This window comes from Camelus ferus, chromosome 22 (genome assembly GCF_009834535.1).
Source record: "Camelus ferus isolate YT-003-E chromosome 22, BCGSAC_Cfer_1.0, whole genome shotgun sequence".
NCBI classification, from domain to species: Eukaryota; Metazoa; Chordata; class Mammalia; order Artiodactyla; family Camelidae; genus Camelus; species Camelus ferus.
Genome location: NC_045717.1, coordinates 24,949,058 through 24,963,485, shown reverse-complemented (window position 1 = coordinate 24,963,485; position 14,428 = coordinate 24,949,058). Strand labels below are relative to the sequence as shown.

The 14,428-nt window shown below is 59.8% G+C and overlaps 1 protein-coding gene across 18 annotated transcripts in view; it reads right to left on the bottom strand.

Annotated features, from left to right (window-relative positions):
* PIP5K1C (phosphatidylinositol-4-phosphate 5-kinase type 1 gamma) overlaps positions 1 to 14,191 on the bottom strand; it is a 55,890-nt gene extending 41,699 nt beyond the window's left edge. For 11 of the 18 annotated variants that reach the window (XR_004314358.1, XR_004314359.1, XR_004314361.1 and 8 more), the window contains exon 1: positions 2,711 to 2,882. Coding sequence is in view for 11 of the 18 variants with exons in the window: in XM_032465958.1 (XP_032321849.1) it covers positions 2,711 to 2,867 (157 nt within the window). In the remaining 7 variants the exon portion in view is untranslated. Of the gene's footprint in view, positions 1 to 2,710; positions 2,895 to 13,971 lie in introns of those variants that run through there. The other 7 variants (XR_004314360.1, XR_004314362.1, XM_032465957.1 and 4 more) reach the window with 5 other exon arrangements.
* Positions 14,192 to 14,428: the final 237 nt, after the last annotated feature.

Below are 14,428 nucleotides of genomic sequence, written 5' to 3'. Positions count from 1 at the left end.
GAGAAACCCTGGAGGGCTGCATGGAGGAACCTGAGGGCGAGTGCCACCAGGAGCCTCCGGGGTCAGCAGTGAGGAACACAGCCCACATGCGTCTGGAGCTGGACGTCAGACAAAGGACTGAATGCCCAGCACGCCCTATGGTGCCTCCACCCGGCCTGTCCCAGCAGCGCCCGTCCCATCTCTCCTCTTCAGAGTGGGAAACTGGGGCTCAGAGAAGGGGTATCAGGATGTTTTGTGTTGAGACAGAAACCCAACTCATGCTGCTTGACGAGAAGTGGGGGGGGGGATATACGTTAAGTCCGGGGCTGGCAACCTGCCCTGCAGACCAAATCCCCCACGGCAGTATTTATAATTAAAGTTTTACTGGCACATGGCTGCACCCTCCTCGTTCACAGTCATAGCAGAACCAGCTCCCACACCTCCGCCCGGCCCCTCACAGAGAAAGCCTGCAAGCCAGCAAGACTAAAGAGGTCGCGGTGACGGGCCTCGGCTTCGCCGGGCTGCGGGAGCCCCGAGGACTCGGTCTCCCTGTCTCGGCACTGCCATCCTCGCTGCTGACCCTCGGGCAGGCGCCTGCTCGTAGGGGCAGACGGGCCCCTCTTTCCTGCTGCCCCCCCGCGACGCCCCAGGACAAGGAAGCTCTACCACTGGCCTGGGACTGCCTACTGGGGCCGCACCCCGCCTGGGGGTCGGGCAGAGGAAGCCCGGGCGCCGGCGCCAGCACGCGGGAAGGGGCTGGCAGAGGACGGAGATGCAGCACCGGGGACGGCGCCGGGGCGGGCGGAGGGTCGCGCGCTGTCTCAGGGCTGACGTGCGAGGCTTCCTGGCCCAGGTTTCCTCCCAGATGCGTTTTCACTCCCCGGCAGCCTGGGCCGGGCCGCAGACATGCACTGGGTTCCAGCAAGCCGCGGGCCACCGCTGTCACCCTCCAGTCCGGGCCCCGGGGACATCACAGGGGCTCCTGCACTTTGAGGCCCCTCCGAGTAGGGCAGGTGCTGACTGCCCAGCTCCCCCCTGTGAGGCAAGTGCTACAATCGCCCCATTTTATAGAAGAGGAAATGGAGGCCCTGAGAACAAACAAGCTGCCTACTGCGGTGGGGCCCCCAGGTGCCCGCGCCCTGCTCACGGCCGGGGCCATGGGAGCCCCGTGAGAGCAGGGCCGTAGACACCCGCATTCTCCCAGGGAATGGCTGCCACGTAGGATGACGCCCAGGCGGCCTGGGGAGCCCACTGCCTCGAGACGGAGCCATCCTGGGAGCAGCCCCTCCAGCCTGAAACTGCGACTTTGTGAGGGATGGAGCCGCGGGGTTTGGGGCTACATCACCCTCAGATTACACACACACAGAAAGTGTGACATGATAAATGTCTGTTCCCGTTTTAAGCCATGAAATTCTGCGGCGATTTGTTATACAGCAATAGCTAACTGATGCTAGCTGGGTCTCACACGGCCCCTGAGAGGAGAGTGGATGGAGATGGAGAACCCTCCTGGCCCACTCCTCCTCCTCTTACTCCCCTCCCCCTCCATTTGCTCACTGTGTTCCCACCGCAAGGCCTCCTCACACAGTCCTGTCCCAGGACCTCTGCAAATACTTCTCCTCTGCCTAGAACGCTCTTCCCCAGCTCACCATCCAGGCCTGGATCACACATCACCTCCTCCTCAGAGAGGCCTTCCCTGACCATGGGCTGAGGCCGCTTATTAAAAGTCACACCCCTGCTTGGTTTCAACCTTCTCTTTTATTCCTTTGCTCCTCCGATGGCTGCTCCTAATCACATCTCCTGCTACAGCCCAGGGAGCAGGTGCCAGGTTCTTGGCAGGCCTCGGGCACCAGCACCCACACCCGTCTCCTGTGGGGGCCCCAGGAGTCACAGCCAGGTGCAGGGCCAGGGCCTGAAGGTGCGGCGGGCCTGTGCGAGCCACCAGCTTCGACACTCCGGCAGACCCCAGGGGCCAGCCAGAGCGGCACAGTCATCAAGAGCCCATGTCCACCAGGCCTGCCCGGTGGGGCCAGAGCTCCTGATTCATTTCACCCAGCCAACAGCCCTCCATGGAACGGACGGGGCAGCTGAGGCTCAGAGAAGCCGGGTCACCTGCCTGAGGCCACCCAGGATAGAGTGGGGACAGATGGATGTGATTCCAGATGGTCAGGTTCCAGCCTGAGCCACGGCCACATCAAGGGAAGGAGATGGGAAAGAACCAGCTGCGCTGGGAGCCAGCAGAGCCTCCCAGGCAGAGGGGGAGCCAGTGCAAAGGTCGTGGGGCAGGACCATGCACGAGAGCACTGAACAAGGGAGTGAGAAGCACATGACAGAACAGGATGAGGCCGTTACAGGAACATGGCAGCTCTGAGCCAGGGGACACGGCCAAGGGTCAGCCAGACTCAACACAGTAAGGGCAAAACGTGGACAGATTTGGAGTCATGTGTCCCCATTTCTACATTCACTTCACAGCTAACAGTCACCAGGACAGCGTGGCTCTGGCTGAGACAGACCTGGTAACCAGTGGAATAGTCCAGAACAGACAGACTGAGAGCCCAGACCTAGACAGAGTCGGCCTGCTTCGACAAAAGCACCGAGACAACTTGACGGGGAGAGACACCAGGGTCCTGTTCTCAGTGCACAGGAAAGTAACTCAAATCGCATCACAAATCTAAGTGGACATCATAGCTGAGAATGTGAAACTCGCAGGGGGAAACAGGGCAAACCCTCATACCTCGGGTCAGGCCAGGTGTCTCAGCTGCGACAGCTAGTGCCCGAGCGGCCGCAGGAAAGGGACACGGGGCCTCATCCAAGTAAAGACGCCTGGGCTTGGACGGACGGACACCATCGAGGAGATGTTTGCGGGTTGTCGTCTGAGGAGGGGCTTGCATCCAGCATGTAGGAAGAACGCCTCCAACTCAACAATGAAGAGAAAACTAACCCAACTGGAAAAGAGACAAAGGATCTGAGCAGACGCTTCTCCAAAGGGGATACACAAGCGGCCAACAAGCCCACAGGGGCGCTCGCCACCACTAACCATCAGGGCAGGCGAAGCGGGACCACGCAAGGCACCCCACCCTGGGGAGCAGGTGCGGGGAGGGCACCGTGCGCAGCGGCCCCTCAGGAGGTTACAGATGCTCCACCTGACCGGCAACCCCACTGCCCAGCGCCCACCCAGGAGAAATGAAAACACACGTCCACACAAAGGCTGTTCCTGAATGTTCTCAGCAGCACGATTCACAGCAGCCAAAAGGTGGAAAGACCCCAAACGTTCATCAATCGATGGATGATAGACACACAGACCACATGTCCCTCCACACACTGGAGCGTCGCTCAGCCGTGACCAGGAGAGCAGCCCTGACACCCGCTCCCACGTGGATGGACCCTGAGAGCACGACGCTCAGGGAGAGAAGCAGACACAGAAGGACACGCAGTGTGTGAGTCCATGGACGTGAGGCGTCCAGAACAGGCCAGTCCCCAGACACAGGGAGGGGGCTCCTGGCTGTCAGGGGCTGGGCAGGGGTGGGGGTGCCTGCTGATGGGGGCGGGGTCTCCTTTTGGGGTGACGGATGCTCTAAACCTGTGGTGATGGTCGCACAGCTCTATGAATACAGTGAGGACCACTGACTGGTACACTTTAAATAGGTGAAAACATGCGGCATGGGAATTACATCTCAACCCAAAAGAAATGTTTAGAGAAAAGTCTCAGTGCAGAACAAGGCCTCTGGGCAGACCTGGCCTCACTGTGCTTTGCAGATTGTGAGAGCCCCTCCTCAGATGACAAGCGCACAATCTGAAGGTCTGTGGCCGCCCTGCATCGGGCAGGTCTATTGGCGCCATTTTCCCAACAGCATCTGCTCCCTGTGTGTCTCTGCGTCACACTCTGGTAATCCTCACAAAACCTCAAACCTTGTCACTATTATTATATTGTTACGGTGATCTGCAGTCAGTGATCTTTGATGCTGTCGCAAAAAGATTACTTTCTGAAGGCTCAGGTGATGGTGAGCATTTTTTAGCAATCAAGTATTTTCAAGGTAAGGAATGTGCACTGTTTTTTGGACACAATGCTGTTACACACTTAACAGACTACAGTACAATGTAAGTGTAACTTATATCTGCTGGGAGACCAGAAATCCACGTGACTCACTTTACTGAGATGCTCACTTTATTGCTGTGGTCTGGAATGGGGCCCGCAGTGTCTCTGAGGTCCGTTGTATCTTACAAACACAACGGTAGGAGGTGTGTGACCAGGGTACCTGTGCACAGCGAGTGCCTCACATGGAGACACAAGAGGCTGGTGACACAGGTGTCTGGGGTGGGCCTGGGGGCAGAGCCAGGCTATTTTGTGCCATAAACACATAGCAGCTTTCCAAAGGAGGGGAAAGAAAATAAAAATCATGAGAGAGCTGAATTCCAAGGGCGGAGCAGCACATGCAAAGGCCCGGTGGTGACAAGATAGGACGCTTTCCAGGAACAGCAGAGAAAGGTCCGCGTGGCTGGAGGGGAGGGTGCTCGATCTCACTGCACAGGGTGCGTGCTTCCACAGCAGTAAATAGGAAGCCTTGCAGAGGACAGGGGTGGGGCAGGGGGCAGCGGTAGGTGGGGTGGGGGTTAATCCAGGCTCCACAGCCCCAAGAGAAAGAAGGTTCCAGAACCTTCACCATTCATGCCACAAGCACAGCCAAACACCTGTCTGGGCCCAAGGCTCTAGGCAGAGACAGCCCAAAGGGCAGAGGACGATCAGGTGCATTCTCAGTGGCTCCACAGCTGGAAGGGTTCGAGTGGCAGGGTCAGGGTCACCCAGGGTCACAGAGGGACCGTCAGCTCAGGAAGGAGGCTGGTCCAAGTCTCAGGCCCTCGGAGGGCCCCGCTGACCCCGCGTCTGCAAGTGCTCTGTGCGACCCTGGACTGAATCCCAGAGGGGACAGAAGTTATGGTCCAGGACAGCTGGGTTACTGATGAAACTGTGAGCCCTGAGCATGGGCTGCACCGAGGCTCCGCCTCTCGCACGTGGTCCCTGTAACTGGTTCAGGCAGCATCTCTGTTGAGAGGATGCACAGATTCCACGTCTGCAAATCTACTTACTGGCGAGATTACCTGTAACCAACAGGCGTGAGGGTGTCCCGGACAGCCCAGGCCCACATCGGGCAGCGGAGTGTCTTCCCCTGCACGTGCCCAGCGAGGCTGACCAGCTGCTGCCGGCCTTCCTCCTTCAGCCCTCGGACCACCGACAGGTGTCCTTTTTGTGGTCTCCTGAGTGCCACGTTTCCTGCATATCTGTGTTCTGGTGGGTGACTCTGTATCTAAAAAGCACCCCGTACACTGGCCGGGGTCTCCAGTGCGGGCGGGCGGTGCCATCCTCTCGGAGAAAATGCAAGTGTCAGATGAGCTGGGTTCAGGCAAGAGTTGTAGCCCCACCAGCCAGGAGCCCAGTGTGAGTGAATCCACAGCCCACAGCAGACAAGGTGTCTTTAAACAGAAGCGCACGTCACATGAGGCTGTGGTGGGCCGGCTGTGACAGTGCGGTGACAGCGGCTCACAGGAGCCTGGCCCCCGTGTCCCCCATCCCTCGGTGTCCAGGGCAGAGGACGTGGGGGAGTTCGCCACAAGGTCCCTGCAACTTCCTGCAGGCTTCAAAGTTTTCCAAATAAAATGTTAAAGAAATAATAACACACACAGAGACAGGTATGCACAGGCACAGGAAAACACCCGGAGCGGCAGTCACAGCCCCACAGACATGGAGGGTGGAGCCAGGAGCAAACGTCCACCTGCCGCCAGCGGCAGGCCCGGCTGCCGCGCTCGCACAGGAAGCTTGTTACTACCTGTAGTCTGAGACATGCCTGCTGCATGAGCACAGCGGCAGATGAGTGGAACCGAAGACAAAGTCCAAAATAGACCAGCCACACACAGGAATTTGGTCTATAATCAAGGTGGCATCTCAGATCAGAGGAAAGCAGATTATCTGAGCCACCTGAGAAAACCTGGCTCAGTTAAACCCTCGCACAGCTTACGCCAGGATTAACCCCAAGTATAACGAGAATTTAAATGTTAAAAAAAGAGTAAAATTATAGAAATACTAGAAGAATTTAACTGTCACCTAGAACAGAGAAGACTTCTCCATCATGACATCAAACTGGGAAACCATAAAAAGAGAGCTTGATAAATGTGACCACGTAAAAACCTGCCCAGCATCAACAACCATCGTCAGAGAAGATGGGGAAAAACTACTCGCACTTATTTGGATTAAAAAAGCCAACAACAACTTTCCATAATATATAAAGAGCTCCTACAGATCAGTAAGAAAAAGACTGGTAACTCGGCTGAAAATGGGAAAGATACAATTAGTACACAGTTCCCAGGGAAAGGAGGTAAGAGTTCCGAGATGTGTAAGATTAAAGGCAGGAGGGGGTGAGTGGTGAAAGGGGGTCTGTGAGCGTGCAATCAAGACAAGACGGAACGGGGACCCAAGAGCTTACGGGAGCAAAGGCGCCAAGGGCTCCCGGGGCGAGCACTCTGTCTTCCAGCTCCGACAAAGTGCAGGGCTGTCAGGGTGGGGCAGTCCAGCCGCAGCCCCTGTGTGACCTGGACAGGCAAGTCCTTTCTCCTCACGTTCCTCTCTGCTCCCTTTGCTGGAATACATTTTTAATAAAACAAAGATGAAGAGTTAAAAAGGAAAAGATACATGAAGACCTTTCCCTCTGATTCCCATTATGAAACATCAAAGCTGCAACTATGCTGAGATGTCACTTTGGGCCCAAGAGTTTGGAAAGATGGAAGAAATGGACGAGGCACTACATTCTCACCCTCACCGGAAGGAACCGTTCATCTGATACTGGGCTAATCACAGTCCAAATTTCCTGCATTTTACAAGGCGCTGACATCTCGGGGGCCTTGCAGACCTGGGGACTGTCCCTCTGAGTCAGCCAACTCCTCCATCACAAGCAACTTGCCTTTGAGCACACCTCTGCTGTGCAAACCAAGCCGGGCCACTCCACCCCGCTCATACACAGGCCCACGGCCCCCCAAGCCTGGCAGGCACAGCCAGAGCCCAGCCCGCAGCCCAGAGCCGGCTGCCAGCGCCAAACGAGGGATCCCGCCCTGCGCTCCCTGTGTGCCCTGCAGGAGCCCCAGCCAAGGTCAGTGCCCTCCCCACAGACCCAGCTCAGGGCCAGCTGGCAGGGGGACCCCTGAGACAGCCAGCTTTGCTCGACACCAGGTGACTGTGCTGCCCCCAAGGGAAAGCAGAGACCCCTGCCCCCAGCACCTGCAGAGCCGGGGCACATGGTGCAGCCCAAGCGGTGCCCCGTTACCCACGTGCCCTGTGCTGGCGGTTCACGCACTGGCCCCTCTAATCCTCACAGGAGCCCCAAGAGGAAGGCCCGTCTCAGATCCAGCTTCACCAACGAGCCTCCCACTTCCCGTCCCGGGGCTGCTGGGACCCCATACCCGGTCTCTTCTCCATCTATGCCCACCCCCTCGTCGCCTCACCTGGTCACACACTGTAAATACCATCTCCGGGGGCACTAAGCCATCTCCCCGGGACGGACATCAGCTGCTCGGCAGGACATCATCACTCCGCATGGGGAGCTCCTTATCCCCGACTGCCTGCCCATCACTCCCTGAGCTCCCGACTCGGTCCTGCTGCAGCCCCGACCCATGTCTCCTGTCTCACATTAACACTGTGCCCAGCCATCCCCCAAACCTGCTCTGCCCTGTCCCCCGTTTTAGCCGAGGCAGCTCTGTCCTTCCAGGGACACAGGCCACAAGCTCAGACTCCCTCAATTTCCCTCTCTCTCTCTCCCACACTCAATCCTTCAGTAAGTCCTGTCGACTCTGCTCCTAAAATCTACTCTGAGTCACTTCTCCTGCCTCCACTGGGGCCCAAGCCCCACCACCACCCACCAGGAGCAGCGCTGTCCCGTTGCCCAGGTCCCGCTCCCACCCTGCCACCACAGTCTGTTCCCTGAAGCGGCCAGAAGCAGCCTGAGAGCACCTGAGTCAGGCCCCGCCCTGCAGGGCTCCCACCTTCCCGGGGATAAAAGCCCACGTCCTCCCCAAGGCCCACAAGGCCCTGCAGGACCTGCCCCGTCCCCTCCCTGCCCTCCCCTCCTCCCTCTCTCCCCCTCACTCACTCTGCTCCAGACACTCGGGCCTCCTGGCTGTTCCTCCAACTTGCCTGCCCCAGGGCCTTTGCACAGGTTGTGTCCTTTGCCTGGAACCCTCTCTGCCTGGAACCCTCCCCCAACATCTCTACATTGCATATCCCATTTCCTACAGATCTACGCTCAAATGTCACCCCTCCTGAGTTCCTGGCCTCCACCAGCTCCCGCTGTGTCCCCCTCTCTGCTCTTCTCCACGGCACTCACCTCCCCTGTGGTCTCATATCTCTCTCCTTTCACCCTTTACTGTCTGCACACACCACACCCTCACCCCAGCATACACGCAGGGGCTGGGCCCCTCTGGTCTGGGCTGGCTTCCCAGCACCTGGCCCGACCTGGGCCTGGCAGCCCCAAGCCACCAGGGTGAAGGCCATGTGTGTGCAAGAGGCAGGGGTGACTCAGACAGAAGAGTAGCTGTGACCAAAAGCGGGGGCCCCTCTCTTCAGCCAAAGTCAGAGGCCAGGTCCCCACTGGCCCGGGCACTGGGGGCCCCTCAGGCCAAACCCCAACCCCTCCACAGAGCCTGGTGGCACTGCCATGCAGAGGCCCCACGGCTAATCCCCGAAGTCAGTAATCCCCCCACGTGGACGCCCCCCACCCCCCCGGCAGGCCCCGCCGTCCAGCTGGCCACAGCCGGAAATCCTCAGCAGGGTCTCGACCTGCACTGTCACCAGCGGGGACACGCAGCTAGGTGGGGCGGCTTGCTGTGGGAATACAGGGGCCTGGGGCCAAGACCCTCCTGGGATCTGGGCCACCATGCCGGCTGGGCAAGGCCCAGGTCACACAGGTGTCACTGAATGCGCGCCACCAGGGGGTGCAGGTCTCACCTCTCCTTGTGCCGCCGCCGCCGCCGTATCCTCAGACCCTGCTGCCCCCTCTTCAATTCACTCGCTCAGAGGCAAAAGTCCTCAGCCAAGGTGGGGCTGAGCCGGTACAAGCCCGGGGCTGCCCTGCCCAGGGTTCCATGAGACTCTACCTGCCCTGGGGGCCCCGGGCAGCCCCCCAGATTCCCTTTTCTCATATCAGCAAGAGCCTGCCAGAGCCTGGACCCCCAGGCTGCTCCTTCTTGGGCCCTCCCCACATCTACCCCCCCCAACCCTAGGATGCAGGCCCAAACCCTCCAGGGTTCATCTCCCTCACCTCCCTCCACCCTCTCAGGAGCCCCGTCCAGGTCCCCAGCCCCACTTACCCGGCCGCCTGCCCCCACAGCCCCCTCCCCTCCATGCAGCTGCGCGCTCTCTATAAAATGTGACTCACTGTCCTGCTTAAACCCGCCAGCACCAGCAACTGGACTCAGACCAGAACCTAAGTAGGGCCAGGGTCTCTGTGGCCCCATGGGGCTGGCCCTGCCTGCCTCAGGCTCCCTACCCTTTCTCTTCTGTGGCTCTAATGAATCACTCGTTCCTACCTCAGGGCCTTTGCACGGCTGATCCCTCTGCCTGAATGCTTGACCGGGGCTGCTATTTCTCCCACAGATCACCTGCTCCCCGACCATCGGCTGCAGCAGGCCCTGGTCACTCCCTGTGGCCATGACGCCTGTTTCACTGCTGTCTGCAGCTCACCAGGGCCAGCGTGGTCTGACTCAGGGGTTGGTAAGCATTTTCCATAAAGGACCAGACAGTGAATATTTCTGACTTTGCAGGCCACGGGTCTCTGTCTCAACACTCAACTCTGCTGCTATAGCTGGACGGCCCTGCGGACAACAGGTGAGCGACAGTGCATGGCCAAGTGCCAAAAAATCATTCCTGACAAAAACTGGCGGGGGCGGGACAGGCCTGGGGCCACCGTCAGCTGACCTCGTCTCACATGTTTATTCATTCGCTGTCTGCACCCTGACCGCCACCAATCTGAGAGCCAGGGCGTCTAGGCACCTGCACCGCTGCCCCAGCCCACAGCAGGTGCTCGATAAATGTCCAACAGGCACTGTTCAAGGACAAAACGAGGTGTAAACGCATGTCTGGTCCCTTCAGCTGGCCACTCCCACGTGGGGCCAGCCACGCCAGCACCATTCCAGACTCTACAGGCCAATCTGCCCGACGAGGCCCTACAAGAAATGCGGTCAGCACACCAGTTTCACAGATGAAGACGCTGAGGCTGCCAGCCCAAGTGCCCGTTGTCGCATCACTAAAGTGGCCATGCAGGATCTGAACTGGGAGCTTTCTGCCTTCAAAGGCCATGGCTGACTAACCCAAGGGGCCGAGGGATGCTGCAGTCCCCGGTTACCATCCCCCCACAGCTACAGAGGACGCCTCTGGTGATTCAGCCCCACCCGCCCCAGCTATGCTGGCCCCCACACTGCTTTTCAAGCACAGGAGGCCTTTGCTTGGGCTGTGCTGGCTTCCTGTCCCTCCTTCAGGCCTCCCTGAAATGTCACGGAAGCCTCACTGAGAGGAGATATTTAAGCAAAAACTTAAAAGAGCTAAGGAAGCAAATGACACAGAAACTGAGGATGAGCACTCAAGGCAGAGGGCACAGCAGGTACAAAGGCCCTGGGGCAGAGCGAGTGATGGAAGAGGGAGGAGGTGAGGGCAGGGCGGGGAGGGGAGTGGGGTAAGTCATGCAGGGCCTTGTGGGCGGAGGGGAGGGCTTTTACTCAGAGGGAGGTGAGAGCCCTGGAGGGCTGTGGGCAGAGGAGAGGCGGGGCCTGAGTCAGCTTTCTTGGGAGCCTTCTGGAGTGAACGGTAGGGAGCACAGGAAGAGACAGGGACCAGGCCAGCAAAGGGCGATGGGGCTGAACCAGGTGGAGGCAGGACTGGGGAGAAATGGTTGGATTCTGGGTCCATTCTGAAGGCAAAGCCAAAATAATCTGCCTCCAGGTTAGTCACGGGAAGGGGCTGGGGGTCGGTCAGGAATGAAGCTGACTGGACTGAGATACCACGGAAGCAGGAAGGACAGGAGAGAAATGGCTCATAAACCCCAGGCCACAGTGCAGGCCAAAGCCCACGCAGCTCGTGGGCCCCCACCGGGGCCCTGTGAACGTGTCCAAGACTCCAGCCCTCCCAAGATTCTCCCCTCAGAACCAGGCACCCAACACAGTCCCCAAAACCATCAGAGAACCCATCAGGCCCTCCTGGGCCAGGCCTTGGGAGCCCAGGCATTTAAAGTAACTGGATTCTAAACACCAACGATGCATTTCACCTCCCATCAGGTTGGCCAGAACGACCAAGCCGACAGCATCTGGAGCTGGCAATGATGTGGGGAGACAGACGGTCTCTCTCGGCCCCTGCCGGACCTTTCCGGAAAGCCACCAGGCATTGGTCTGCTTGCCCCTGACCCAATCACTCCAAGGCGGGGACGCCAACCACTAGAAATCAAAGCACCACAGCTCCAGGCCCACTTTCAAAGATGTCCCCTGCGTCATGACTTGTGACAGCGAAAGGCAGCTCCAGAAACAACCCGATCTCCCTCAGCAGGAGGCTGGTTGCATCCATAAGGCTCATGCCTAAAGTGCTGAACTTCACCACGTGCTCGCCATGTGCTGACGTGCTAACCCAGGCAAGGCTGGCAGCGTGGCCCCATTTGACAGATGGGGACACTGAGGCTCAGAGAGACCAAGGCATTTGCCCTTTGGGGGTCACACAGCGACTGAGTGGAAGCCAGGCAGGATAAGGGGTTCCCCCCTCTTAACCACGGCACTGCATTCTCTCGGAAGAAAAAAACTGATACTGATGTGTGGATAAAAAAAAATCCCCATTACAGATAAAAGTCAAGCAAGCTACAGAACGAGAGGTATGCAGAGCAGCCCTCACTCAGGCGACTACGCCCCCCCGGGGCCACGTGGCCATGTCTGGGGACACCTGTGGTCCTCACAACTGGGGGTGTTCCTGGCACTGAGGGGGTAGGGCCAGGGATGCCACTCCACACCCTACCTCCAGCCCGCAGGATGGTCCCCCCAACAACAAAGAATTTTCCAGGCCAAAACGTCGACAGTGCCAAGGCCCTGGGACCCGGGTGTCATACGGAACCACGGGGTGAACAAGCAGACCCGTCTGTGTGTCCACAAGGCCGTGCGAGCAGGAAAGGCATGGACAGTTCTTCCCCAAACTTAACAGAAACGAACTCGGAGAAAGGGAGGCAGCTATTAACCCTAAGGAGAGTGAAATGAGCGACTGGCCGTGGGAGTCAGATTTCTGGGGTTTGGGGACAGGCAGGAAGGGCCGGGCCCTTACGGCTCAGGGCCCTGTGCTCAGACCCAGCCACAGCCAGGGCCTGGGATTTTATCTGCCCTCAGTCAGATCACCTAGCCCCTGAGAAGACAAATGTCTGCTGGGCGGCTTTCTTGTGGTCACTGCATCTTAGGGTATTTTGTCTCTGCCCAACCCAGGCCAGAGGCTGATGGCGGAGGTCAGGGGGCTGAGAAAGGGCTGCAACTGGGTCCCTCCACCATGTCGGGTGCTAGCCAGGCAGGGCACCACCTGCCGGCAAAGAATGAGGGCACGAGGGCCGGGTGGTGGAGCTGAACCGGGTCATCTACCCAGCAGCTCCAGATGGCAGCGTGAAAGGAAGCGGTGGGAGTTCTCCGGAGCCCCGTGGGGAGCGCACTCGCTCTGGCTCTTTCTCCAGACATTTCTCCCAGCTCCCAGGCAGCACAGCAGCTCCCTGGCTGCCAAGGAATCTTCGGGAGGCCGGGGGAGAAGGAGCATGGACGCCCACATGGGCGTCTACAGGGCCTCTCCTGGTGAGGGCGGCTCGGGGGAACTGAGGATTCGGCGGGTCTGGAAACTTCCTGTTTGGGAGCTTGCAACCTTGACCAAGAAGGAACCATCCCTCTAGGCAGTGGCTGGGCTCTGCACACGGTCCCAGGGAAAGGCAGGCCGCCTCCCTTCCCAAACCTGCTCTCCCTGAGGGCAGGAGAGGGACGCCAAGGAGAAGGGCATGAGAAAGCAGAGCCCTACACAGCTAAGGCAGCCCCCACTATCCAGGGAGAAGGCTTGGGGGCTCCTCCTCCCCACCTGCTTGCAGAGCCCTGGCACTGAAGGTGCCTGGAGATGTCATCCCCCCAACCCCCTCCTGTTATAGGGGGGTAAACTGAGGCCCAGAAAGGGAAGGAATGACCAGTGCACTAGAAACCAGGTCTGGTGACTTACACAAAGAAAGATGAGGCAGTCAGGAGGCTGACCCAGCCGGCCTCCAAGAACCCCACTTCCATCACAGCAGCCCCTGCCCTTCCCAGCCAATAAGATATGCCTATAGGGTGACTGCTTGGAGGGGAAGGGGTGAGGTCCGGAAGCTGTTATCAGCAAGGTGGGTGGCCCGGAGCAATGGGTCCAGGCAGCGGGGCACATCTGGGACAGCGTCACCCCCTGGAGGCAGGGCCCCCCACCGGAACGGGGTACTTCACCATCCCACATGTAGAGCAGCCCCCTGACAAGACAGTGGGATGTCGTCCCCAGGCGCCCTCAGCAGGAGGCAGTGCACCCATCCACCGCGCGTCCTAAATGGGGGGGGGGTGTCTCACTCCCCGCCAGAGATGAGGACCCACCTTCCCGGCCTGCTCCAAAGGGAGTTGTTCCACCCACAGCCTCCCAGAATGGGGCCTTGCACCCACCCCCGACCCCAGACTGGCGGCTCCCCCTAAGACTCCTGGAATAGGAGGCGCCACCCAGAGTCCCCAAAGCGGGGCGTTCTATCCTCCCTCGGACGCCGGGTCCCCCGGCCCCGGAGTGGGGCGTTCCATCCCCCCCGCGAGCGCCCCCGAGTGGAATGTTCCAGCCTTCCCGCTGCGGGTCCCGACGCCCCTCCAGCGCTAGGACGGGTCCACTGGGCCCCGGCGTGGGGGGGCAGGCGGGTCCATCCGGGGAGCGGGGAGGGAGGGAGGGAGGTCCCGAACCTTTACCTGCTGCCGCCCCGCTCTCCGCGGCCCAGGCTGCCTCCGAGGTCACGGCCCCCGCCTCGGCGCTCTCCGCCTCGTCCGGCACCTCCAGCTCCATGGCCGCGCGCGGGCCTGCCGGCCGGCGGGCGGGCGGGAGGGCGGCCAGAGGGTGCTTCCCGAGCTGCGGCTGCGGCCGCCGCCGCTGAACAACAACCGCCGCCGGCTGGAGAACGGAGGGAGGGGGCCGGGCCCAGGGAGCGAGGGGCGGGCCCGGGGCGGGGCCGGGCGCTGCGCCACTGCGCACCGCGCGCGCCGCCAATCGGGACTCGGGGGCGGGGCCTGCGTGCGTCCCGGGCCCCGGGGGCGACGCGAGCGCCCTCACGCGCCCAGGGGGTGGAAGGGCAGCGCTATTCCCATCACTTAACGTTGCTATGGTCCATAACAGCATTATTATATGTAATAAACATAAGTAATAATTACA